The sequence below is a fragment of the Hypomesus nipponensis genome, chromosome 8 (genome assembly GCF_054491055.1).
Source record: "Hypomesus nipponensis isolate SF chromosome 8, ASM5449105v1, whole genome shotgun sequence".
In the NCBI taxonomy this organism is placed as follows: domain Eukaryota; kingdom Metazoa; phylum Chordata; class Actinopteri; order Osmeriformes; family Osmeridae; genus Hypomesus; species Hypomesus nipponensis.
In genome coordinates this window covers 2,175,185-2,202,500 of record NC_140368.1, presented here as the reverse complement: position 1 = coordinate 2,202,500, position 27,316 = coordinate 2,175,185, and the positions used below count along the sequence as shown (strand labels likewise).

At 51.8% G+C, this 27,316-nt stretch overlaps 1 protein-coding gene across 6 annotated transcripts in view; it reads left to right on the top strand.

Annotated features, from left to right (window-relative positions):
- The window catches only part of LOC146274693 (partitioning defective 3 homolog), a 267,396-nt gene that overhangs the window by 133,571 nt on the left and 106,509 nt on the right, over nucleotides 1–27,316 (top strand). For 4 of the 6 annotated variants that reach the window (XM_084702751.1, XM_084702749.1, XM_084702754.1 and 1 more), the window contains exons 12-15: nucleotides 91–279; nucleotides 1,049–1,219; nucleotides 9,934–10,096; nucleotides 20,104–20,290. In XM_084702751.1, the coding sequence (XP_084558877.1) occupies nucleotides 91–279; nucleotides 1,049–1,219; nucleotides 9,934–10,096; nucleotides 20,104–20,290 (710 nt within the window). The remainder of the gene's footprint in view (nucleotides 1–90; nucleotides 280–1,048; nucleotides 1,220–9,933; nucleotides 10,097–20,103; nucleotides 20,291–27,316) is intronic. The other 2 variants (XM_084702755.1, XM_084702750.1) reach the window with 1 other exon arrangement.

Below are 27,316 nucleotides of genomic sequence, written 5' to 3'. Positions count from 1 at the left end.
TTCATATCCTGTCTTTTTTTCTGTTATTTACAGATTATTTTGCTTGTTCTCTCTCGTCCCCTCTCTCCCTCTCTCTCTCCTTCCTAACAGCAGCCAGAAGACGATGACCTTGTGTTGACCTCAGACGGGACCAGAGAGTTCATGACCTTTGAGATTCCGCTCAATGACTCGGGGTCGGCGGGGCTGGGAGTCAGCGTCAAGGGCAACCGCTCCAAGGAGGACCACGCCGACCTGGGCATCTTCGTCAAGTCCATCATCAACGGAGGAGCCGCCTGCAAGGCAAGGAGCTCCACTCCCATTGGCTGTTTCTGTTCCAACTCAGACCCATTGGCTGTTTCTGCTCACCCTCAGATCCCTTGGAGATTATTCACGTTCATTCTCGTTGTCAGAGGAACCGTAACATGCTCGAGATTGTGCGTAACTACTTAGATATGCATGTACCTGCTGTAGGTTGAACCCTGAAGCATTACCAGATATGATCATGTGATCCGTTAGGACCGGGAAGTCTTCCTGACTGATGAGGTGATCCCTCCGGCTCTGAGAGAGCTGTCTTCGTGTGTGTTGCTCTGAGAGAGCTGTCTTCCTGTGTGTTGCTCTGAGAGAGCTGTCTTCCTGTGTGTTGCTCTGTCTTCCTGTGTGTTGCTCTGTCTTCCTGTGTGTTGCTCTGAGAGAGCTGTCTTCCTGTGTGTAGCTCTGAGAGAGCTGTCTTCCTGTGTGTTTCTCTGAGAGAGCTGTCTTCCTGTGTGTTGCTCTGTCTTCCTGTGTGTTGCTCTGAGAGAGCTGTCTTCCTGTGTGTTGCTCTGAGAGAGCTGTCTTCCTGTGTGTTGCTCTGTCTTCCTGTGTGTTGCTCTGAGAGAGCTGTCTTCCTGTGTGTTGCTCTGAGAGAGCTGTCTTCCTGTGTGTTGCTCTGTCTTCCTGTGTGTTGCTCTGAGAGAGCTGTCTTCCTGTGTGTTGCTCTGAGAGAGCTGTCTTCCTGTGTGTTGCTCTGAGAGAGCTGTCTTCCTGTGTGTTGCTCTGAGAGAGCTGTCTTCCTGTGTTTTCACTTCAGGATGCTAGACTCCACGTTAACGACCAGCTGATCGCCGTCAATGGCGAGTCGTTGCTAGGGAAGACCAACCAGGAAGCCATGGAAACGCTGCGTAAGTCCATGTCGACGGAGGGCAACAAGCGAGGGATGATCCAGCTCATCGTCGCCAGGAGGGTTGCCAAGGGCAACGAGGTAAAGGATGACGGGTGAATTATGCAAATTAAGGCCAAGTATAATTGGTGGGATGATGAGGGCTGAGATTTAATAGGTTGGCCTTGGCATGGTGGAAAAGTTCTGACTTCAAATGACCTTCCCCCCTTTTGTCCTCTCTGTCTCAGTCTCTATTCCACTTTTATTTTCTCCCCTCTCTCTCTCTCTCTCTCTCTCTCTCTCTCTCTCTCTCTCTCTCTCTCTCTCTCTCTCTCTCTCTCTCTCTCTCTCTCTCTCTCTTTCTCTCCGTCTCGGTGTCTCTCTCTCTGCGATCATCCACTTCAGTATGGACCATGCTCCTCCTTGAACGTTGACAGACAGATGAAGAGAAAGACTCTCATTCTAAAGACATCTGGTAGTCTCGCCTAGCTGCCTCGTGCGTTCCTATAGCAGGCTGCTTCTCACAGAAACCCCCAACATGCACAGCATCACACCCTGTACTACGCAGCCTTCCCCAGGACCTCCACATCCATGTCTATGCTCTGAGACAGCCGTAGTGGTGGATCTGCAGTTTGTCAGGTTAGTGAGCAGATAAGGAGCTATGGATTTTAAACAGGTGAGTGTAACTTAGCAGTTGTTATCAGGCCACAGCAGAGGCGAGAGGATCCAGTATAATTCAGCTGCTAGGATGACAGATGCAGTGATAAGGACCTGCTTCATGAAACATCCTCTCCCACAGCTCCACCCCTTGGCACATTGAGCAGTTTGAGCTTGTCTTGTATGCATGGGAGGATGATCGCTTATCTCTAGGGTTGCAGGTGAGAAAATGGAGTTGGTATTTTGTTGTTTGTGAGAATGTTTCAATATCTTCCAGTAGGTTGACTCGGGCCACAAACATGCACACACACACACACACACACACACACACACTCTCAACTGGATCCGCCGGAGGCAGTCTGTGATTTGAGATCAGCTCTGATTAGTTGTGGTGTGTGTCTGATTGGTGTGTGAGTCCTGTGGCTGTGTGTCAGGATGAACTTCACCCCCCCCCCCCCCCACACACACACACACACTCACACACACAGACACACACACACACACACTCCTGTCTGGATGTCTGAGGGCAAGGACACCTGTCCCTCACAGACGGCCCCAGAACCAAGGTTACTGCTATCAGTCTGCAGTCTGACTTAATCCTAGAGAGGGAGGGGTAGGGGGAGGGGGAGGGATTGAGGGAGGGGGAGAGGGAGGGAGGGAGGGAGAGAGGGAGAGGGAGGGAGGGAGAGAAGGAGAGGGAGGAAGTGAGAGAGAGGGAGAGAGAGAGAGGGGGAGAGGAAGAGAGAGGGGGAGAGGAAGAGAGAGGGGGAGAGGGAGAGGGGGGTTAGAGAAGGAGAGGGAGGAAGTGAGAGAGAGGGGGAGAGGGAGAGGAAGAGAGAGGGGGAGAGGGGAGAGGGAGAGGGAAGGAGAGAAGGAGAGGGAGGAAGTGAGAGAGAGGGAGAGAGAGAGGGAGAGGAAGAGAGAGGGGGAGAGGGGAGAGGGAGAGGGAAGGAGAGAAGGAGAGGGAGGAAATGACAGAGAGGGAGAGAGAGGGGGAGAGGGAGAGGAAGAGATAGGGGGAGGAGGGAGAGGGAGGGAGAGAAGGAGAGGGAGGAAGTGAGAGAGAGGGAAAGAGAGGGGGAGAGGAAGAGAGAGGGGGAGAGAGGCAGAAAGAGGGAAGCTATAAGAGTGAGATGCCTGAAGGGAGCAGCAGTTTAATACTGTTGAAGGAGAGATAAAGCGAAAGTGGGGATGACAGAGGGGAGGGGCCGGGGGGGGGGCGGGGTCAGACTGTTTGTCAGTCCTTCAGCAGCAGGATCCTGTCATCCTCCCTCCAACCTGTGGTCAGGAAGGTAGTCAGTCAGGCTGGTGGGGGGAGGGGTGTGGTGGGAGGGGGGGGGTCAGTTCTTTGAGATGTGCCCAACGATGACAAACAGTTTTTACTGTGTTTTTACCCGTGTCCTTGGATGTTGTTAGGGCTTATGGCCACACACACACACACACACACACACACACACACACACACACACACACACACACTGTTAGTAACAGCCCATGTGAGGCTGGTCTGGAGGTAGATGATCTATTCTCAGACATAGCCAAGCCCAAGTTAGGGCCCTTGTGTAGAAACGCACTTCACATGAAGGACTGGCCAGGGTGTGCTTGTCCACCTCAAAGAGGGTTGAACAGACCCATGGTCATGGCATGGAGGCCCTCAAACAGCCTCCACCAGATACATAGCCTGGCTCTGTCAGATGTACAAGAGCTGGTTTGGAACCAGGGAACATGCAGCAGCCGACAGTATCATCTTCAGACAACGAGGACGTTTTCTTGGGCCAATGATAGAACTTTGAGCTTTTGGAGTTTAGGGACTGTGCTTGGATTCCAGTTATGCAGAGACTTGTGTTGTGTCAAAATAGTGTGAAACTGCAGTGTTTGAATTGGTCTCTGATAGCTGGAATATTCCCATGCTTGAGGGAGTGTAGTTTTGACCCAGATAGGCAAGTAATATGATTGGTCACTTCAATTTACATTTGAAGCATTATAATTTAATCAATGCTTCAGAGAATTTGTCATTTCACTGGCTATCTGCATTCCATTAATATATTGTCACATGCGTTCAAGCAATTAATTTCTAGGAAAGTCATTTCAATTCAATTAATTGTTATCGGTACTTTAAAATGCACTTGTCTTTCTGCTGTGGTAGATGTTTCTGTCCTACATAGCAGCACATTATTCCACCAGAACCTCCTCAATTACCTCGGAACATCAGCACCTTTGTTCATATAAACAGTATTAATAAAGGTATTTCTGCTTTGCAAAGAAATGCCTCAATTATTAATTTCCAGTTTCTCAATAGAAGGGTTTCAGAGTAGATCAATGTGTGTGGGCTGATTGGATCATGCAGGTCCAGTGCCTTCACTGTGGTTCAACTCACAGTCTCTGCTGAGCGCTGGGAAGGACTTTACTTGACGGACACAATCGTCTTTTTCCACAACCTTCCACCTAACATGGCGGTAAATTGTGGTGCAGAATATTCTGTTCTCAATACAGATCACATATTTATGCCTATAAATATGAATACATATGTATTGGTATAAATATGTATACCTGTATCAAGAGTACTGAAGATTCCAGATGCTCTACAGTTGTTTTGCAGTTTCTGCATCAGATGTTAAATTCATGGACGTTTGTTTGTGTCGATCTGTCTGTCTTTCTGCCAGTCTCTCCTATCTAAGCTTTTGTCGTCTTCGACAATCAGCTCCCCATCTTGTCTGCGTGACAGACAGCAATCCTTTGTTGCTGTTTTTCTGCGTTGGCAATCTCAAATTAAAGAGACTCAGACATCAGATACCTTGACACAGCTTCACCAGGACCCCTCCCATCCTCCTCTCTCTCTCTCTCTCTCTCTCTCTCTCTCTCTCTCTCTCTCTCTCTCTCTCTCTCTCTCTCTCTCTCTCTCTCTCTCTTTCTCTCTCTCTCTCTCTGTCTCTTTCTCTCTGTCTCTGTCTCTTTATCTATGTCTCTCTCTCTCTGTCTCTCTCTGTCTCTTTATCTATGTCTCTCTCTCTCGGTCTCTCTCTCTGTCTCTCTCTGTCTCTCTCTGTCTCTCTCTCTCTATATGTCTCTCTATTTTTCTCTATTTCTCTTTCTGTTTCCCTGTTTCTCTCTCTCATTCTGCGTTGGAAAGAAGTAAGTCTTGCATGCTGTCTCTCCGTCCTCAAAGCGAGGTGTTCTGGAGCAGGATCGGAGCGGGTGCTATTTTTGCACTCCTCCGTGTGGCTCTGCTCATGGAAGTTCACGAGTGAGAACTTCTGCCTCAGGACCCATTCTGTCGCAGCGACACTATCACAGGCTGAGCTCGTCTCGTCTCCCGATGGTTTGATTTCATTTATGGAAACCATGACGGTGTTAAGTTTGCCACCTGTTTTTTCTGCCCGTCTCAGCAGAGAGAAGGCCCCTGGATAGACACAGTCAAACTGTCATGTGTCGCAGTTCATCTCCATCAGCCTCCACTTGGGTGGAGAAGAGTTGGAAAAGTGGGAAGCAGGGCTGTTCTCTTTATCTACTTGGGTGGAGCTGGGTTGAGAGGCTTGGACGTAGCTCAGGGTGGGGTACCAGCAGAACTGACCAGTGTTTTTGAGGTCAGGTGCTGGGGGGGGGGGGGAGATCAAATTCACCCTCAGCCTAGCCTATTACATTGTACGTCAGGTCATATACCATGTCATACATAGATATATGTATCTATGATGTCATAGACCATTTCATAGACCATGTCATAGACCATGTCATATACCATGTCATAGACCAGGTCATATATGGTCACCGAGTCGGTCTTGACAGAGGGATGGAATGTGATAGGCTGTTTTCAGACCCACAGCGCCGTGGTAACCGGAGGGGATACGCTCACGATGAAGGAAGTGGCTCGCCTAACAAAGGATGGCGGGGCGTGGAGAGCAGGGACTGATCGATAGGATCTGGAGAGAGCTATCAATCAGCCTGGCCCAGTGAATTATGGTTTTATTAGTATTGAGCTACGCAGAGGAGCGACACAGACACACACACACAGAGAGAAAGAGAGAGAGAGGGCGAGAGAGGGGGAGAGAGAGGGAGAAGGAGGGAGAGAGAGGGGAAGAAGAGAAAACAGAATGACCAGACCCATTTAGATGCACTCCACAACAGAGGAGAGAGAGAGAGAGAGACAGAGAGACAGAGAGCGGCGATGGGATATTCTTGCTGACCCCTCCCTCTATGCGGTAATGGGAAGTGATTGAGGTCCCATTAGATCATGACACGGGGACCAAGGCCCCGGTTGATGTCATAGTGGATGGCAGTGATTTATAGGAATGTCTTGGGGTGATGCATTATGGGAACTGGAGTCTGTAATGGTGTGGGATAAAATGGGTAGAGTCAATTGGGGAAACTACAAATGTGTAGTTCTGTCTCTTCAGGGCTTTCAGCTTCCTAGCTGGCACAGTAAATAGTTTAGCGTCAGGGAAGTTCACTTGGTTCAATTTAAGAACTAATGTATTGAATCAGTTGGTTTCCTGGCATTGGTGGATTGCTAGGCGGTGAAGCTTAAGGGTCAAAATGTGGTCTAGGACATTTTAAAGTATATGTGCCTGCAGACACGCACGCACACACAAACACACACACACACACACACACACACACACACACACACACACACACACACTCTCAGTCTAGGGGTTATAAAGAGATCCAAAGAGGGAGGTAGCTAGATGTTGACAGAGGTAGAGAGAAGTAGACAGAGATCAATTCTATCCTGGGCTAGATTAGAGACCAAGATGCGATCACACAAACACACACACACACACACACTCCTCCTGACACAGATATGGATGAATCATTGATGTACTTTGCTAGGATAATCCAGTGTGAAAACGAGTAGATTTAGAAAGATTAAGTCATGAACAGTACAGGTAATAAGAAAACAAGCACAATAAAATGTAATATCTCTCTCCCTCTCTTTCATCTCTATCTCTGTGACTTTCACTCTTTCTTTATTAGATTTTTTTCCTACACTCTCTCCATCTCCCCTGACAATGTCGTCCCTTTTTTTCTGCCCGGCGACATTTTTACTAAGCCTCCCAGCTCTCACCAGATTAAAAAAAAAAAAGTTTGAGGAAAGCCAATAAAATAAATTCTCGTTTTACAATTGAAACCTTATTGAGCTCAATACATTCTGGATGGCCTTTATCATAAGACTGAGTGTGGCCACAGCTCTGATTGTAATTGCGTTGACCCCCCCCTCCTCCACCCCCCCCTCCCCTCCCTGCCTCCCCCCCCCATCCTTCCTCGCTCCTATCAAAACCGCCAGCCTGATAAAGTCCTCTGCTCCAAACTTCATTAAAGCTCTCATTTATATGAAGCAGGCAGTCTGTCTCCCCCCTGACAACCCCCCCTCACCCACCAGCCTTCCCTCCCTCCTCCCCTCACCTCCCTCCCTCCTCCCCTCACCTCCCACCCCTCCTTCACCCCACCCCCCACCTCCATACTTAGGAGGGCCTAGACATGCTGCTGCCTCCTCCTCAGTCCTCCACTGCTCTGACTTATTTGTTTTCTTAAATTGTTCTCTCTGTCCCTGTCCTCTGTGGTTGCTATGAGACTGTTCCCTGTCCTGTGGCTGATATGAGACTGTTCATTGTGGCTGTTGGCCAGTGTCCAGACTGCTGTCCAGACCTGAGGTCTTCTGGCTCCAGGCTGCAGATAGCCCTGGCTTCCTCCCAGAGCAGCCTGATAGTGGACAGGATGTATAGATAGTGTGTGTATGAATGTAGTGGACAGTGCTATAGTGTAGGGCTGTCTCAGTCTGAGATACCTTGTTTGTGTGTGTGTGTGTGTGTGTGTGTGTGTGCGTGTGCGTTTGCGTGTGTGTGTGCGTGTGTGTGTGTGGGTGTGCGTGTCCGCCACCACAAGCAGGCCTGGGAACGTGAAGTGGAGCAAGCGTCTTGCGACATCGCAGACTCAGACAACAGTTGCCTTTATCTGCGTCTGGTCTCACTTGGACCTGCTCTCAAGACTGAGACTCAAGGCTCAGTGTCCGGGCCTGCTGGTCCTGGCTGGCTGAGAGTGTCAGCGCTCCATCTGCTCAGGCCTGGTGACGCAAGTGTCTGTGGAAACAGTCTGTGGGACATCCAGGGTGTGTTACTGTCTGTGGGACATCCAGGGTGTGTTACTGTCTGTGGGACATCCAGGGTGTGTTACAGTCTGTGGGACATCCAGGGTGTGTTACAGTCTGTGGGACATCCAGGGTGTGTTACAGTCTGTGGGACATCCAGGGTGTGTTACTGTCTGTGGGACATCCAGGGTGTGTTACTGTCTGTGGGACATCCAGGGTGTGTTACAGTCTGTGGGACATCCAGGGTGTGTTACTGTCTGTGGGACATCCAGGGTGTGTTACTGTCTGTGGGACATCCAGGGTCCCACAGACACGGCAGCTAGCACATGAGTCTTCTCTCTCCTTCTACTCCTTCTCTCTCCCCCCTTCACTCTGCCCCCCCCCCCCCACCCCCCTCCCCTGGCTGTCCTATCTTTTCTGTCTCTAACTTTCCCTTTTTCTAACTTCTCTGTCCTCCATCCCTCTCTCCTCTCTCCTCCCTTCTCCTCCATCCCTTGTGGTAGACATGTGGCTCATATGCATAGATGTATGTGTATGAAATCTATAAGCTTCTATGTTCGTTGGTAAGAGACAGGAAGGGAAGATAATTACGTTGGGTTCAGAGGAACGTGAGGTGCTGATGGCTCTGTGGGCAGCTTGCCCTGGGGGATGGGTGAAGCATCTTATATGGCCTTCTGTCCTCTGGTCAGTGTAAGGGGTCAATGAGGCAGTTGCTCTGAACTTTGGCTAGAGAAGGACTGTGTCCTGTTTCACTGTTTGTGTTAATTAAAATTATTGTTTGGAGATGACCACACAAAGGACAGTTGACCATTTGGCTGGCAAACTCCTTGGGCTTTATTATCTACTGCCACATCAAAGAACTGTGAGACAATTGGTATGGAAATGTGTTGTGTCAAACTGTCACTCTAAACATTATATAAGGCAGTGCACGTGTTATAGTTCTCTATCACTCTTGCGAATGATTTGTGACTGGCGCACCCTTTGTAATGACTAATAAAAGTCATTAAGTACTGTGTACTTTGTTTAATCTTATGTAAGTGTATAATCTAAATAAATTGTATTGAAACCGCCATTTTGACTATGTTCAAATCTACACAGTCCAGCTACAATTTTCTTTCACACCCTCTCTCCTCTCTCCTCCCTCCTCCCCCTCTAACTCCCCTCTGGTCTCTCCTCTCTCCTCCCCCTCTAACTCCCCTCTGGTCTCTCCTCCCCCTGTAACTCCCCTCTGGTCTCTCCTCTCTCCTCCCCCTCTAACTCCCCTCTGGTCTCTCCTCCCTCCTCCCCCTCTAACTCCCCTCTGGTCTCTCCTCTCTCCTCCCCCTGTAACTCCCCTCTGGTCTCTCCTCCCTCCTCCCCCTCTAACTCCCCTCTGGTCTCTCCTCTCTCCTCCCCCTCTAACTCCCCTCTGGTCTCTCCTCCCTCCTCCCCCTCTAACTCCCCTCTGGTCTCTCCTCTCTCCTCCCCCTGTAACTCCCCTCTGGTCTCTCCTCTCTCCTCCCCCTGTAACTCCCCTCTGGTCTCTCCTCTCTCCTCCCCCTCTAACTCCCCTCTGGTCTCTCCTCTCTCCTCCCCCTCTAACTCCCCTCTGGTCTCTCCTCCCCCTCTAACTCCCCTCTGGTCTCTCCTCCCCCTGTAACTCCCCTCTGGTCTCTCCTCCCCCTCTAACTCCCCTCTGGTCTCTCCTCCCCCTCTAACTCCCCTCTGGTCTCTCCTCCCCCTCTAACTCCCCTCTGGTCTCTCCTCCCCCTGTAACTCCCCTCTGGTCTCTCCTCCCCCTCTAACTCCCCTCTGGTCTCTCCTCCCCCTCTAACTCCCCTCTGGTCTCTCCTCCCCCTCTAACTCCCCTCTGGTCTCTCCTCCCCCTCTAACTCCCCTCTGGTCTCTCCTCTCTCCTCCCCCTCTAACTCCCCTCTGGTCTCTCCTCTCTCCTCCCCCTCTAACTCCCCTCTGGTCTCTCCTCTCTCCTCCCCCTCTAACTCCCCTCTGGTCTCTCCTCTCTCCTCCCCCTCTAACTCCCCTCTGGTCTCTCCTCCCTCCTCCCCCTCTAACTCCCCTCTGGTCTCTCCTCCCCCAGGGTGTCCCAGGGAGCTCCCCAGTCTTGGAGGAGCAGCCTCTGCCCTCCCCCCTGGAGGAGGGCGAGCACCGCGTCTCTCAGACCCTTTACGACGCCCTGCTGGCGCTGGGCCGCACGCCCGTCACCATGCCAACGCCACGCCCTCTTATGGTGGGCCGCATGGGTGAGTCTGACCTCATCATCCCCTCCATAACACACACGCACACACACACACACACTCACAAACTCACACACACATTTTTCTACCTGTGACTTAGGATCCATACCAACCCAGTCATCACCTCTCTCTCTCATGCACGCACACACACGTTGATCTACCTATGTCTTAAGATCTATAATCAGGGTAGATGTCATTTCCAATCCCAGCAGCCTTCACTCCCTGCCTGCATGGCTCCTCTCTGGTCAGAGTCCAGGCTCACACGCTGGATTAGAATCGGCAATTCAATCCCTGCTCCGTCACTCCTGTCATCTCTATTGACCCTTCTGTCACAGTGGGGACGGCTGGGGACAGTGATGGGCTGAGGGGTGAGGGACAGTGAGGGGTAGAGGGTGGGGACAGTGAGGGGTGGAGGGTGGGGACAGTGAGGGGTGGAGGGTGGGGGACAGTGAGGGGTGGAGGGTGGGGGACAGTGAGGGGTGGAGGGTGAGGGACAGTGAGGGGTGGAGGGTGGGACAGTGAGGGGTGGAGGGTGGGGACAGTGAGGGGTGGAGGGTGGGGACAGTGAGGGGCTGAGGGGTGGGGGACTGAGGGGTGGAGGGGTGAGGGACAGTGAGGGGTGGAGGGTGGGGACAGTGAGGGGTGGAGGGTGAGGGGCAGTGAGGGGTGGAGGGTGGGACAGTGAGGGGTGGAGGGTGGGGACAGTGAGGGGCTGAGGGGTGGGGGACTGAGGGGTGGAGGGGTGTGGGACTGAGGGGTGGAGGGGTGAGGGACAGTGAGGGGTGGAGGGTGGGGACAGTGAGGGGTGGAGGGTGGGGACAGTGAGGGGTGGAGGGTGGGGACAGTGAGGGGTGGAGGGTGGGACAGTGAGGGGTGGAGGGTGGGGACAGTGAGGGGCTGAGGGGTGGGGGACTGAGGGGTGGAGGGGTGTGGGACTGAGGGGTGGAGGGGTGAGGGACAGTGAGGGGTGGAGGGTGGGGACAGTGAGGGGTGGAGGGTGGGGACAGTGAGGGGTGGAGGGTGGGACAGTGAGGGGTGGAGGGTGGGGACAGTGAGGGGTGGAGGGTGGGGACAGTGAGGGGCTGAGGGGTGGAGGGGTGAGGGACAGTGAGGGGTGGAGGGTGGGGACAGTGAGGGGTGGAGGGGTGAGGGACAGTGAGGGGTGGAGGGTTCCCCAGGTGATTGTTATACAATATGCTTCCCAACCTTTCGGTCTTCACAACCAACCTTTTTTCCCTCGTCCCTTTAAACATCCCGGTGTCTCCAACTTTTCCTCACCTCTCTCTTCCTGCAGTAGTCTCTCCTCCTCCGTCTCCAGTCCTCCAGTGAGCTCTGCATGTGAGATCAGAGGAGTGTCAGAGAGAGCTGAGAGAGTCTGATGGCTAATTAAGACTCCAGATCAATAGGACTTGCTCTTTTCTCTTTCGTTCTTACTCCCTCTCTCTCTCTCTCTCTCTCTCTCTCTCTCTCTCTCTCTCTCTCTCTCTCACTCTGCCGCTGATGCCTCACAATCTCACGATTGGCTCGTCTGTTTCTGGGCCCTTCACGGCGTCGCTCTGATCACAAACACACTGGAGGGGGGTGGAGGAGGGGGGGAAGGAGGCTGATGGAAAGCCGAAACATCTCAAACGCCTCGACACTTCAAGAGCGACTCTTTCCCCCCGCGTGGGTGGACGGGGAGTCAAACGAGGGCAAAGAGGAAAGTTCTGCAAAGTTTAAGATAGAGTTGTCGACGGGGTGAGACCGTATCGGCGCAGCTGAGGGAACATCCAGTATGTTCTTCCTTGGAGAGCGGGGCGGAGAGAGGCGGGGGACTCTTTGTCGTGGGTTCGCAGACTCTGAGGATTCGGTTGCGTGGTTGCGTGGCGCTCGCTCAACGGTAAAACGTTGCGTCTGTACTGGAGTGTGTCGCTGTGACTGCCGGGCATCGTTAGAGAAGCGAACCCCTCACAGGCAACCCTGTGTGATGTCACAGGCAACCCTGTGTGATGTCACAGGCAACCCTGTGTGATGTCACAGGCAACCCTGTGTGATGTCACAGGCAACCCTGTGTGATGTCACAGGCAACCCTGTGTGATGTCACAGGCAACCCTGTGTGATGTCACAGGCAACCCTGTGTGATGTTGTGTTACGAGATGGTCACGGTTTCTCGTTTCATGTGTTTGTGTCAGATGGGAGAGTTAGTGTGTGTGTGTGTGTGTGTGGTCACACTCAAGAATGGATACTTGGAGCTGTGCTACAAAGTAAAAGTTGTGTTCCACAGTGTCTTACGACAGGCGTGTTGCGGGGCGTTTCGCGGGGCGTGTCACGGGGCGTGTCGCGGGGCCCTCTGAATAGTGACAACGTGCCTCAGAGCTGGAAGCTACAGTAGTGCCGTCCATGCTAACATGGCTAAGGTGGCTAAGGGGGCTAACATGGCTAATGTGGCTAACATGGCTAAAGTGGCTAATGTGGCTAAGGTGGCTAACGGCGCCACACTTCCAACACGTCCAGCGGGAGCTCACAGACTCTTCCTGCTAGGTGTCGGTGTGTCCTGATCCCACCTGGCTTCTAAGAATAAACACCAGTCTTGGATTCATTCAACGGAGTATTAATCACCATGGCAACCGGGGCAGATGCGTGAGCCGTGCAGGGAAGGGTGTCATTAATCTGGCTGGGGGGTGTCATCAGATTGATTGGAGCGGGCCGGGCCGGGCTGGGACAGACTCCCTCTGATTAATCCTGTGGTACGTTTGGAAGGCTGTCAGTCGGAACAAAGCTTGTTAGGTAGGAGAAGAGAAGAGACAGGATGCGTGTGTGTGTGTGTGAGGGTGTGTGTGTGTGTGTGTGGAGGGGTGGATCCTACCCTATAGATAGATGGACAGGCAGCAGTAATTCCAGCCCTGTCTCCTCTGGTAAATCATGTGGACGGTGACATTGTCAGCTTCCTTCACACTCTCTTTCTCCCTGTCCTACAAACTGTAACACGGGGGAGGGGAGGGGAGGAAAGAGGGGGGAGGGGAGGGGAGAGGGGGGATGGGAGGGGAGGGGAGGGGAGGGGAGGAGAGAGGGGAGGAGAGAGGGGAGATGGGAGGGGAGGGGAGAGGAGGAGAGAGGGGGGATGGGAGGGGAGGGGAGGGGAGGGGAGGAGAGAGGGGGGATGGGAGGGGAGGGGAGGGGAGGAGAGAGGGGGAGGGAAGGGGAGGAGAGGGGGGATGGGAGGGGAGGGGAGGGGAGGAGAGAGGGGATAGGAGTAGAGGGGAGGGGAGGGAAGGAGAGGAGAGAGGGGGGATGGGAGGGGAGGGGAGGGGAGGAGAGAGGGGGATGGGAGGGAAGGGGAGGGGAGGGGAGGAGAGAGGGGGGATGGGAGGGGAGGGGAGGGGAGGAGAGAGGGGGGATGGGAGGGGAGGGGAGGAGAGAGGGGGGGGCGGATATGAGGGCAGAGTGAAGAAGGGGAGGATGCCCCACCATGTTCTGCTGTGCTCTTCCTGCACCAGGTAAAGAGGCGTATTCCAACTGTACTCTTGCATTGTACACCCACCGCCTTTCCCTGGCCTTGCCCCCCTGAGGGTGAAAGCTGGCCGGCCAGCTGAGGGGATCCAGGAGCGGGTGGGACAGAGAGAAGACAGGAAGTGACAGGAAGTGACAGGAAGTGAGGGACAGCGTCAGTGTGGCGACAGGCCCCACGGGACGCCAAGGTCGTTAGCGGCGCCTCCATGCCGCTCTCCTGACTCTGAGGTCCGGCGAGGAGCGGGCCGACACGCTGAGGCGAGAATTGAGACCCAGCATGTCGACTCTGGACTCTCCTCTGGCTGAGCGCCCGGAACCACACGCATGCTTTGGAGCAAAGCATCATGGGAAGGGGATGGAGATCAGGGGAATTTAGGGGAAACACACACACATGCGTAGCGTGGGGAGGATCCTGTGTGTCATAGTCCCTAGAACGCCTCGACCGTAACAGACCTTGGCAGGAGCCTCGTCTGCAGGCCTCCGCCCACTTCCTGGGACTGACGGAGGTCTTTTTATAGCCTGTCGTGTCTTCCTCCTGTATGCACCGTCATCAGGACAGGAAACAAGAAGGCCTGACCTTCCTGTACCTGGAGTGAACGTGTCGCTGAGCTGGCTAACAACACACCTGAGAAGAAAAGCTAGTCCTGTGATACTACTACCACACACACACTACTACCACACACACACTACTACCACACACACAACTACCACACACACACACTACTACCACACACACTACTACCTCACACACAACTACCACACACACACACTACTACCACACACAGACACTATTACCACACAGACACTACCACACACAGACACTACTACCACACATGCTACTACCACACACACTACTATAAGATCATCAATACTGAATGATAAAAATAGAAACATCTGGCGGTTTTATTCAGATAATCCCTAATTTCCTTTTCTCTAATTGCTGGAGTCTTAAATGTGAAACATAATGACTTGTTCTCCTGGTGTGTCTGGGGCCCTAACAGTGAGCAGGTGGAGATGTGATGGGAGATAATACATGGAACATAGACAGCCACACTAAGATCTGAATCACTCATAAAGCAGCTCTTTAACCAACAGATGGTTCCACCTGGACATCTACTGCTGCTGTCAGTCACGTGCCTGTGTGTTACTGTCGCTCTCTCTCTCTCTCTCTCTCTCTCTCTCTCTCTCTCTCTCTCTCTCTCTCTCTCTCTCTCTCTCTCTCTCTCTCTCTCTCTCTCTCTCTCTCTCTCTCTCTCTCTCTGTCTCTCTCTCTCTCTCTCGTGTCTGTTTCTGTCGCTCTCTCTCTCTCTCTCTCTCTCTGTCTCTCTCTCTCTCTATCTCTCTCTCTCTCTGTCTCTCTCTCTCTGTGTCTGTTTCTGTCTCTGTCTCTGTCGCTCTCTATCTCTCTCTGTCTCTCTCTCTCTCTCTGTCTCTCTCTCTCTCTGTGTCTGTTTCTGTCGCTCTCTCTCTCTCTCTCTCTCTCTCTCTGTCTCTCTCTCTCTCTCTCTCTCTCTCTCTCTCTCTCTCTCTCTCTCTCTGTGTCTGTTTCTGTCGCTCTCTCTCTCTCTCTCTCTGTCTCTCTCTCTCTGTCTCTCTGTCTCTCTCTATCTCTCTCTGTCTCTCTCTCTCTGTGTCTGTTTCTGTCTCTGTCGCTCTCTATCTCTCTCTGTCTCTCTCTCTCTGTCTCTGTCTCTCACTCCAGACACTTCCCGTTTTGTCAGCATGACTTGTCACAGGAACTTCACTCTCCACTTCACAGCCTTCCCAATCAGACATTCTCTTACCCTTGGCCCTGTTTGTCCTTCTGAGAAACTTCTGAGTCGATGTTGTGAATACATTGTCTCGACATGGACCCTGGGCCCTGGGGCAGGGTCAGGCCTGGGGGCGTGGTCAGGCCTGGGGGCGTGGTCAGGCCTGGGGGCGTGGTCAGGCCTGGGGGTGTGGTCAGGTCCGGGGGGCGTGGTCAGCAGGGTTCAGCCCGCCTCAGTGTGCAAGACAGCCAACAAGACAAGCCCAGGACCGTGTGAAAAGGTTAGAAGTGTGTTAGAATGACATGGGTGGCGAAATAACCTTTCAAAAGTCTAAGTTTGGCTGGTGTGGATGAGAGACAGGATGCCCTCAGCTCTGTTAATGGCCTGACCTCTCTGATAAGCAAACCTTTTAGCTACATGGAAACACACACCGACAGCAGGACTCTCCATTTGGGGCTGCCGCTAAGTGCTAAGTCAACAAACTATCAATTTAGCAATTCAGAAACTCTTGATCAGCTTGACCCCCATACCCCACCCACACACCCCCACCCCGTCAAACCACTTTCTGTTTTCGGAGTTGAGTCGTTTCAGCTGCCTGGCGTCTCCCCCGCTTGTGTCGTCACGGGGACGATGGTTCCAGCGCTTGTAGGAACCCTGTCCTGCTGGGAGCAGAGTGGGGACTGGAGCTGGATGCTACGCTCCATGGGAACCAATGATTAATACCACATGCTGATCTCACTGCCATATGTAGCAATACTCCATGGATATCCAATCAGAATTTCACACACACACACACACACATATATAAAAAACAAGTAATGTTGCAATTCACCAAAGGGCTGTTTCAATCGCACACGAGACGCCCATCCAATTGAGAAAATGTTTCGATCAATCGCATTTACGAGAAACTATCTGGTGTGAACAAGGAAAGGCACGGTGCGACGCGGCGGTCGTCAGGAGGACTGAGTCCCTCCAGTCAGGAAGCTGCTACTCAGGGGGATTACCTGCTCCTGTCCATCACAGCGCCTCAGCTGGATGGACCAGCTAATGATCTCCAGCCAGATCAATAGGCCAGAGTGTCAGCCATGGATGGAGGGATGGAATCGACAAGGAGTTTTCTAGGACAGAAAAAGCGCGAGAGAGAGGCAGAGAGAGAGAGAGAGAGAGCGTGAGAGAGAGAGAGATGGGGAGAGAGATGGAGTGGCACTATTAGTGTGACCTCTCACCTCCATCTTGGTGATGGGGAAAGAGAGAGGAAGAGGGGGAGGGAGAGAGAGGGAGGAAGGGAGAGAGAGAGAGAGAGAGAGAGGGCATGGTGTCCTCTCAGATGGATGGATGTGTGCATGGGCCCAGGTGGCCTCTCCAGTTTGAAGACTCATCCGTCTCCCTGTCTGAGGCTCCTCCCTGCCCACCCCCAGCTGGACCAACACCCTCAGCCTCCAGCCTCCCCCCCAGCCTCCAGCCCCAGCCTCCAGCCCCAGTTTGACCCAGCAGATGGCTGTCTTGTGTGTTTGTATCTCAGGACGTCAGTGTGGTTCCACCATGACAGAGGTGACTGTGATGGTGAAACAGGCGTTCTGTTGAGCCATTCTGACGGTAGGAACAACAAACTGGAGCTTTCAACAGTATTCTCTATAAGAGCCTCCGTCTGGGAAACATTAAATATAATTGGGGAAAACATTTATCCCTGAGTGACCTCCATTAGTGTGGATGTCTCTAGGATATGTTGCGTGACTGCATTCCACAGGACGTTATTCTTAGGTGGCTTCAAAATACACACTCATTCAGTGGAGGTATTTCATGTGGAACTTGTTAAGGATTAATAGGCTGGACATTAATAATGGGCGTTTGATATCTGCCCAGATTTCTGCGGCCAGATGCAAGCACCAATTAAACCAGGCGACAACAGAGAATGCTGGAGACTCCAAACAGCCAGTGAATGCTGAGAACTGCCTTCCTAACTTCCTCTCTGTCACTCTCACTCTCTCTCTCTCTCTCTCTCTCTCTCTCTCTCTCTCTCTCTCTCTCTCTCTCTCTCTCTCTCTCTCTCTCTCTCTCTCTCTCTCTCTCTCTCTCTCTCTCTCTCTCTCTCTCTCACCCAATCCCTCTCTCTCTCCCCCCTCTCTCTCCCTATCCCTCTCTCTCTCTCTCTCTCTTCCTCCCTATCCCTCTCTCTCCCCCCCTCTCTCCCCCCCCCCCCCCCCTCTCTCTCTCTGTCTCTCTCTCTCTCCGCCCGGACGAGGTCTGGCTAATGTCTCCAGACAGGTGACAGAGGAAGTGGCAGAGCAGTCTGTCACACGCCAACACACTCCCGGCCCCTGGAGTGAGAGCTCACTGCAGGAAGTGATGCGTAACTTGGTGGCTCGTCCACCCCCCAGCTGTGAGAGACGGTGTTAGGACCTGGTGAAAGGCTGGAACTGTGGTGTTAAAGAGCACTTTGGGTCCGTTATACCTCTCCTCATTATAAAAAGGTGGAACTGCTCTTTCTGGAGGTGAAAGGTCTACTTTTCTCTCTCTGTTCTCTTTCTCTCCTGTCCTCTCTCTCTCTCTCTCTCTCTCTCTCTCTCTCTCTCTCTCTCTCTCTCTCTCTCTCTTTCTCTCTCTCTGTCTCTCTCTCTTCTCTCTCTCTCTCTCTCTCTCTCTCTCTCTGTCTCTGTCTCTCTCTCTATCTTTCTCTGTTTCTCTCTCTCTGTCTCTCTCTTTCTCATTTCTCTCCATTTTCTTCATTCCTTTCATCTCCAGTCCACTCATTTTATTCTCAGTCACTTATTTTCTACCACCCTAATTTAGTAAATGAAAGTGGCCTATTTTTGTACAACTCGTGAGAATAACACTTTATACAGCAATTTTCAGCAATTGCTCAGTTTTTTATTCTCCATCTCTCCCCCCCCCCCCCCCGCCCCCCTCTACTGTCTGCCGTTAATTATTGGCATGAGCCCTGTGTCAGGCATAACAGGTGGACAGAAATGTAATTTCCCTCTCATGCTAATTATCCTGTCGGTGGCAGAAAAAGCGGGCGCTGCAGTTTCATGCTAATCATCCTCACCTCGGAGGCAAGCAGAGCGTCGGCGGGGGGGGGGACCGTCCTGATGTCCGCCCGTCCAGACCGATGCTGAGAGCTCTCACCGGGAGAGAGCGGCTCTGGAGGGGGGAGGGGTGCTGGAGTGAGCAGTATCACCCCGGAGATGGAACTGGATAGGTCTCTAAGAACGTTGATTATAGAGACGGCCGGATGTGTGGAGACACTGCTGTGGAGAGGGTCTGGACGCTCTCTGGGCAGTGTTGTTGAATGTATATAGACATTACTGTGAGCGTGTGTGTGTGTGTGTTTACATTTGTATGCCGAGGTGCTTTGAAGGACACATCACCTCTCCTGACATTGTAGAGTTCTGGTTCAGAGTGAATTATCTTTGATGTGGTGACGCAACTCCATGGCAACTGCTCTCTAAGAGGGGGAGGGAAGAGAGGGAGGATGGAGAGACTGAAGGGAAGAGAGGGAGGATGGAGAGGCTGAAGGGAAGAGAGGGAGGATGGAGAGACTGAAGGGAAGAGAGGGAGGATGGAGAGACTGAAGAGAAGAGAGGGAGGATGGAGAGGCTGAAGGGAAGAGAGGGAGGATGGAGAGGCTGAAGGGAAGAGAGGGAGGATGGAGAGACTGAAGGGAAGAGAGGGAGGATGGAGAGGCTGAAGGGAAGAGAGGGAGGATGGAGAGGCTGAAGGGAAGAGAGGGAGGATGGAGAGGCTGAAGGGAAGAGAGGGAGGATGGAGAGAAAGGGAGGAGCTGAGACAGAGAGCATGCCCTTGGGTCCCACATGTTCTCCTGGACAGACTCTTAAACAGGAACAACACCCCAGTTCCATGAATTTCACACGTAGCAATTTGATATAATCGATATAACAGGCTGTGGGATGAGCTAAAGTGATGCATCGCTCAACGCAGCGTGCTGTTCCAGCGGCCGGAGAGACGGCAAAAAGGCCTTTGATGGCTCAACTCTGATGATGTCATACACAGGAAGCAGACGCTATCTCCCATCGTGTTCTGCTGCATCAGTCTGTGTGCCTGTGTCTGATCCCCGCTATCAGACCTCAGGTTTAAAAGCAGGTGTTATTAATGACGGATCTGCCATGTTCCTGAGAAATGACATAACACCACTTCTCATGTCAGACTTCCACCATCTGATTCATTACCATTAGGCGTGTTCGTCACTCGTGAAGGCAGCTTGAAAGGAAATACATTTCACGTTATTTTTGGAAGTCGGCCAGGGTAAATATTATTGTCCACTGGTTTACATTACCAGCAATTGCTCCTAAGCTGCTAAATTGGCAACATACAATGGCTCTGTCATGATGGAAACAAATACAAGTATGAGGTCAAGAGTTTTGTTTTCTTTCAAGTCCTTTGTTTAATTTGTATTTAATGGCAAGCATGTGCTAGTTTTGCTGACCGTGTGGGTGTACTGGACTGTTTGGGTGTTTGCTGTGGTGTAGTGTACGGCAGGATTGATGTGTCTAAATCTACTCTCACGCTCTTATTCAGCCACATATAACCACACAGTCTGGTAGCACATTAACCATGAGAGGTGCAAGTGGAGTTTGTGTGTGAGTGACACAGTCTGGAGATCCTTAACAGTTCATTTCAAAGTGTCTGGTTAAAACAATGAACAGTGAATAAACATGCTTGTTATGGACATGTCCTTGTGGGTGATCTTAGAGCAAAACAGTTACTAATTTTCTTTCTGTTTACTTCCTTTACCCTCCCTCCTTCCTCTGTCAGGTGACTTCCAGTTGTCCCCAACAGTGAACATGCCCCGGGATGACACTGTCATGATCGAAGATGATAGGCCGCCTGTTCTGCCTGCACACCTGTCCGACCAATCGTCTTCCAGCTCCCATGATGACATGGGTTTGGTGGGCGGGGCCCCGCTGACTTGGGCCCCAGACATACCAGACCACGACGAATGGTGAGGCGGTCTCACAGCTCTGACGGCTGTTCTACTGGTTACCATGGGTACAGCTTAAGAGAACTGGTCGAGAAGGAACACTTCACCAGTGTGTTCATTGGAGCATTAATGCCACATATGAAGTCTGTATATATACGATACGTGCTGAGAGTTCAGGAGCTGAAGGACTTAGTGATTGGTGGATTTCAGTGCTTGTTATTCTCTCCAGGTTTTAGAGAAACTGTTTGGGTGCACTTATCCAGTCTGTCTTCAGGAGTATTAATGTTACCCATTAGTACTGCATTCACACGTAAATGTTGTTCAATCTTCAGTTTTCCCCTGCACTTGCAGTATTTCCAGGTACAGTAGTTTGAAGTCCTCTTGTAAACAGGTTTCTCAGGGTGGTAAACTAACACTGAATGACTTTAAGGGTTAGTCTTTCACCGTCTTTTTTTTTTGTATTTCCCTATGTCACTCCATGGAGACATCTCTCTCTCTGTCTCTGTCTCTCTCTCTCTCTCTCTCTGTCTCTCTCTCTCTCATTTATTATGAATGAGTGGGTTTGGTTTGCATGCTCGTTTGTCTCTGTGATGTCCAAGGTTTGTCTTCTTGAATTAGGACCACAGCACATGCCAATACGATGAACATGCTTTCCCTCTCTCTCTCTCTCTCTCTCTCTCTCTCTCTCTCTCTCTCTCTCTCTCTCTCTCTCTCTCTCTCTCTCTCTCTCTCTCTCTCTCTCTCGCCCTCTCTCTCGCTCTCGCTCTTGCTCTCGTTCTCTCTCCCACACGCATAGTAAGTGTAGCACTGCCTTGGGTTATTTTGAATTATTCATGTCTCAGAAGCCATGCTCGTGCACACACACTCACACACACGCACACACATACACAAACTATTGCACAGCTGCTCAAATAGGGTTGGGCACACACCCTGATTCACAGACAAACTCTACTTTGCTGCTCCCATGCTGACACACACACACACACATACACACACACCCACACATACACACACACACAGTCGTGCTGAGGGATGTGGGTCAGTAGGACTCGAGTGTATTGGAATTGTTCCTTTTTAATTAAGCTTTCACAACACCATGGGCCCTGCAGTTATTGAATATGCATCGTGTTGGGCTGTGAAAGTCTCACCTTGACCCTCGGTTCTAATCCATGTTCCTCCAGTCAGTGGCCTGGGACTGATATAATATGCATGTAGGCACACACAAAAACACAAACACACGCTCTTACATTTGTATTTGTGTTTTTGCTGTGTTTGTTTGTACCTGTATCGATTGTTTGCTTGCTGTGCTTGCCTCCACTTGACTCCTCTGTTCCCGGAGACCCATAGACTCCCATCTGTACTCTGGTCCAAACCAGAGGAACCATAGACTCCCATCTGTACTCTGATCCAAACCAGAGGAACCATAGACTCCCATCTGTACTCTGGTTCAAACCAGAGGAACCATAGACTCCCATCTGTACTCTGGTCCAAACCAGAGGAACCATAGACTCCCATCTGTACTCTGGTTCAAACCAGAGGAACCATAGACTCCCATCTGTACTCTGGTTCAAACCAGAGGAACCATAGACTCCCATCTGTACTCTGATCCAAACCAGAGGAACCATAGACTCCCATCTGTACTCTGGTTCAAACCAGAGGAACCATAGACTCCCATCTGTACTCTGGTTCAAACCAGAGGAACCATAGACTCCCATCTGTACTCTGATCCAAACCAGAGGAACCATAGACTCCCATCTGTACTCTGGTTCAAACCAGAGGAACCATAGACTCCCATCTGTACTCTGGTTCAAACCAGAGGAACCATAGACTCCCATCTGTACTCTGGTCCAAACCAGAGGAACCATAGACTCCCATCTGTACTCTGATCCAAACCAGAAGCAGCTTCCCTGCCCATCAGTTGTGTAGTTGTGGACGCCCCTGCTCTGACACTGCTACACTGCCCCACCCAGGATCAGCATTTGACCCCTGCCCTCTCACCTCTGACCTGTAGGTCTCTACCTGCCTCCTCCATCACCATACCACACCATAAACCTAACTGTGAACAGCAGGTGTGCGGGCTGCCATGGTAACCCATAACATCCCGTGTTTCTTTCCGAACTGATTGGCTGGTAGTTCCGAGAAGGGCAGTGAGTGTTGTCCCTGGTAGGAGATAGAGGGAGAATGGACCGAGTCAGAGAGTGATGGGTGGATCGAGGGTGGTGGTGCTGGAGGGAAGGGGGCCTCTTCCTGACGTGACACCAGAAGAGGAATGTGTTCTGATCCAGGGTGATGAAGTTCTGCCAAGTCACCGGGTCTGCCTCCGACTGACACGGCTCCAAGGATGAACTCGATTCGCTCCTATCCTACATGCTCAACCCTGATTAGCCAATCAGAGACCTTGTTGCTGCAGCCAGTGTAACCTTCACATCCATCATGATCAAAGAACTTAGAAGAGGACATGACAGAGTTTCTAAATGAGCTAGCGAGGCAAGGTGCCTGTCAAAACTCTCTCTATACAGAAAAGTGATCTTTGTTACTTTAGAACGTCCTCTGCCACCCACTCCTCCAGAATAACTTGTCTGATACACAGATACTTTTTTAGCTCCAGTTAACATCCTCCTCGTGGAGTTGCTATCAAGACGAGTCTTTCATAACAAAAATATGTTCAAAGTGTTTTGTTTTGTTCTGCGACACCTCATCTCAACAAGAGAAGCAATCTTCTTGCTCTGAGGGGAAGAAAGTTTTGTCACAATGTCTGCAGAAGTGGAAACTGCTTGCGTGCAAAGGGTTGAAACTAACGGTCTTCCTTTTGATGCTCTGTGTCAGAGCTCTGATCCTCTCTGTCTCTTCTCTCTCTCTCAGTTTTTTTCTTTCTCTTTTATTCCCCTGATTACCTCTCATCTAGTTTGCACTACTCTATGGTCTTATACTTATACAAGAAAAGAGTAGTGAGAGAAGGAGAGGGGGTTAGTGAGTGAGTGTGAGAGAGAGAGAGAGAGAGAGACAGAGAGAGAGAGAGAGAGAGAGAGAGAGAGAGAGAGAGAGAGAGAGAGGGGGGGGAGAGAGAGAGAAAGAGAGAGACAGGGTTAGTGAGAGAGAGAGATAGAGAGAGAGAGGGTTAGAGGGAGAGAGAGGGTAAGAGGTGAAAGAGAGAGATGGCGAGAGCTTCGTCCTCAGAGGTGGGTTGTATGGTGCTCTCTCCCTCTGAGTCTTGTGTTCCCTCACAGGCCTCACCACAGACCTCCCAGCACTTGTTGGTTGATGAAAGACTAAGTTAGCGACAGCATTGTTGTGTCCCTCCTTTACAAAAAGGCGGAGCCTTTCTCTTCAGAAGCCCTTCCCTGTCTGTCTGACAACAGCTGCACGTGTGTGTGTCAACTCCCTCTGTGTACAGGTGTGTACACGTGTGTGTGTGTGTGTGTGTGTGTGGGCTGAAACGTGTCTGCTGCCACAGTAGTGTGAGTGTGTTTGCAACAGATGACGGTGCTTTGATCTGGCGTTGGTGGGCCTGATCACCACCCCAGCCCCCCTCATTCTGAGGAGCCTAGAGACAGGGAACTGAGGGGAGGAGAGGGGAGGAGAGGGGGAGGAGAGGGGAGGAGAGGGGGAGGAGAGGGGGAGGAGAGGGGAGGAGAGGGGAGGAGAGGGGGAGGAGAGGGGGAGGAGGGGGGAGGAGAGGGGGAGGAGAGGGGGAGGAGAGGGGAGGAGGGGGGAGGAGAGGGGGAGGAGGAGGGGGAGGGCTCCAGGAAGAGCCTAGAGACTGGGAACTGAGGCAAGTGTAGGGGAGGAGAGGGGAGGAGAGGGGAGGAGAGGGGGAGGGCTCCAGGAACAGCAGGAGAGGAGGAACACAGGCCCCAGAGACAGGCATGGGGAGGGAAGGAAAGGGGGGAAGGAGAGGGAGGAAAGGGAGGGGCAGGAAGAGTGAGAGAGAGCGCAAAAGGAAAATAACAATAATCCAGGAAAGGAAATGGAAGAAGGGATTGAAGTATCCCTTCCCAGAACTGAAATAGGAAGGCTCAGAGAGAAAGAGAGAGCGAGAGAGAGAGACACACACAGAGGCTAATGGAAAAGGTGCAGAGGAGTAAACAGATAAAGGGGCTCATCTGTGCTTGAGCCACTTCCTGTTGTTCACCACTGGGGGCCCCGTTCCTGTTGGGCTCAAGAGGGGGTGAAGGGGGGGGGGGCTGTGGTGCTCGTGGCTGCCATCCAGCTACTGGGCTAAGTGATGGTCTGCAGGACACAAGTCAACTCTGATTAAGGGATGGCTTTGGCCAATGAGAGTGGGAAGGAGGGAGGGTCAGTGAGAGAGAGAGAGGGGGGGATAGAGACGGAGGGAGCGAGTGCAGTCAACTGTTTTCTCAGTCTCTGTGAGATGTCACAGGTGGAGACATAATTCCTTAGACAGCTCTGACAGTCTGTCAAGTGGCAGAGCTGGAGATGAACTCTCTCCTTTACGCACACACACACACACACACACACACACAGGTGCAGATAAACATACACATATACACACAGGTGCAAGCACACACACACTGAAGCAAAATATCACATATTAACATATATAGCGAAAACAATCTACCCAGAAAAACATCGACATCTTAAACTAAAAACATCCTTAAACCTTAAACCCAGAGCTGGGGTCATGATGCTTGTTGCTGTGGTGACTCAGTATCATCAGCAATGATGTAAGCCTCTTAAGTGATCACTGAGGTATGCATGTTATGCCCATTGAGCTATTAGCAAGACTATCCTCCCTCCCTCCTTCTCTCTCTCTCTCTCTCTCTCTCTCTCTCTCTCTCTCTCTCTCTCTCTCTCCCCCTCTCTTCCTCTCTCTCCCTTTCTCTCTCCCTTTCTCTCTCTCTCTCTCTCTCTCTCTCTTCTCTCTCTCTCTCTCTCTCTCTCTCTCTCTCTCTCTCTCTCTCCCTCTCTCCCTCTCTTCCTCTCTCTCCCTTTCTCTCTCCCTTTCTCTCTCCCTTTCTCTCTCTCTCTCTCTCTCCAGGGGAGAGGAGGGAGGGAGGGAGGGAGGGAGGGAGGGAGGGAGAGAGAGAGAGAGAGAGAGAGAGAGAGAGAGAGAGAGAGAGAGAGGACAAGACACAGAAAGAGACACTGAATGGAGGGGTGGAGAAAGAAAGGTAGAGAGAATGACAGAGGTTTTAATTGCTCTGCCCAGCCAACTCTACAGGGGAATCACTGAACCTGCCGGCCCTCACTTACATCTGCCACCTGCGAACAAACACAACCAAACAAAACCAAGAAAAACCTTCCAGTTCATATTTTCCAAAACGTGGGACCCGTCAACACCCTTGTCAAACCCTTCCAGAACGTTCTGCTGCGGTACCCGTGTGTCTCCTGCCAGCGAGCTCACGCCCAGCTGGTGTCGTCCAGTGCTGGACAGGCTGACAGCAGAGCGGGGGGGGGGGGGGGGATGTGTCCAGGTGCTGTCTAACATGGGGTGATGGAGGATCGCAGGGGGGGGGAGCTCCCAGCGGTCAGGCAGGGGGCCAGGCAGGGGGCCAGGCAGGGGGCCAGGCAGGGGGCCAGGCAGGGGGCCAGGCAGGGGGCCAGGCTGGGCCCTGACATGCTGCGGAGGGGTCTGGGGGATCCATGCGCTGAGGTGTGGCTGGCTGAGCTGTGGCTCTCCGCAGGCTCCTGAAGGAAGGCCTCATGTCAATAACTCACGTACACACACACAGACACACACACACTCATGCGCACATACACACCTACCAGGCAATCATACCTCACCTCGCCTCTCAGAGAAACCTCCCCCTCCCTCCCTCCCTCACCTCCCCCTGTCCCTCCCTCACCTCCCCCTGGACACTTCAGACCACTTCCCCCTCCTCGCTGGGTGTTATTCGGAGGTGAGGGAAAGGAGAGACAGAGAAAGAAAGATAGGGCGATGGCAGGAGAGGAAGAAATAAACACAACGGAGACCTGAAAACGCCTTTCTAGCACAAACCACTTCCCCACGTGCCAGTGCGCAGCCTGACACATTTCACTTTGCGTTGAAACCGGGAAGAGTTGTGGAGAGAAAGTGTCTGCCGTGTGTGTGCCTCCTAGCTATCCTCTGTGCTAGTTAAATTTGGATGAGGAGACTTTGAAGAGCAAGAGAAGCATCTGCTCTGAATAGCAGAAATAGCTTTTAAATGCTGCTTAGGAATGAGAATGTATTATACAAATGGAATGGGCATACTTCCAGATCTAGGACACACACACACACACACAGTTTACCTCATCGTGAGGTTGAACACAGTAAAAGTTATGATTTACTTATTTTTGGAATATCTGAGATGTCTTTGTTATGTTTTTTGTTCACACTTTTTACAACATCTTTTAGTTGAGGTAAGGTGTGAGTGCAACCGCGTGCGTGCGCATGTGTGTGTGCGCACATGTGAAGCCAAGCATTACCAAGCCACACAAGGCTAGTATGTAAGCTGACAGTCAAACAGCCAGGGTCAGTCTTCACCCACTACTCTCCACCCCCACTCCTCTCACCCCACCCCAACCCACCCTCATCCCTCCCCACCCCCTCTGCATCACTCTAATTGACGGCATCATCCCTCCTCACACACACACACACACACACATCCGTAGTCTACCTGTGTGACAGATGTCATCGTCTGTCTGGTGTGCAGCTCTGCGTCTGTGTTAAATGAGTCCAGACAGCCCTCGCTGGCAGTGGGAAGGAAATGTAAATTCAGGTTGTGCACCTCCCTCCCTCCCTCCTCACCCTTCCTCCCCTCCCTCCCTCACCCGCTCCGTCTCTGTTGCCAGAGGAATGACATTCAGGAGAGGTTGTTCTTTCTTTCCTCCTGATGATGAGAGGGAAGAACGAGAGAGAGGCTAAATGAATAATACATCTCTGCTGTCGCTCCGCTCCTCTGTCAGAAAGCGTGGGTTGGAGTTGTGTGTCTGTCTGTCTGTCTGTCTGTCTGTCTGTCTGTGTGTGTGTGTGTGTGTGTGTGTGTGTAGCTGATCCCACGGGCCAGGGTGAGTGAGGCCTGTCACAGTGATTTGACGGGGGACGGTGGCTTGTTAGGGACAGAC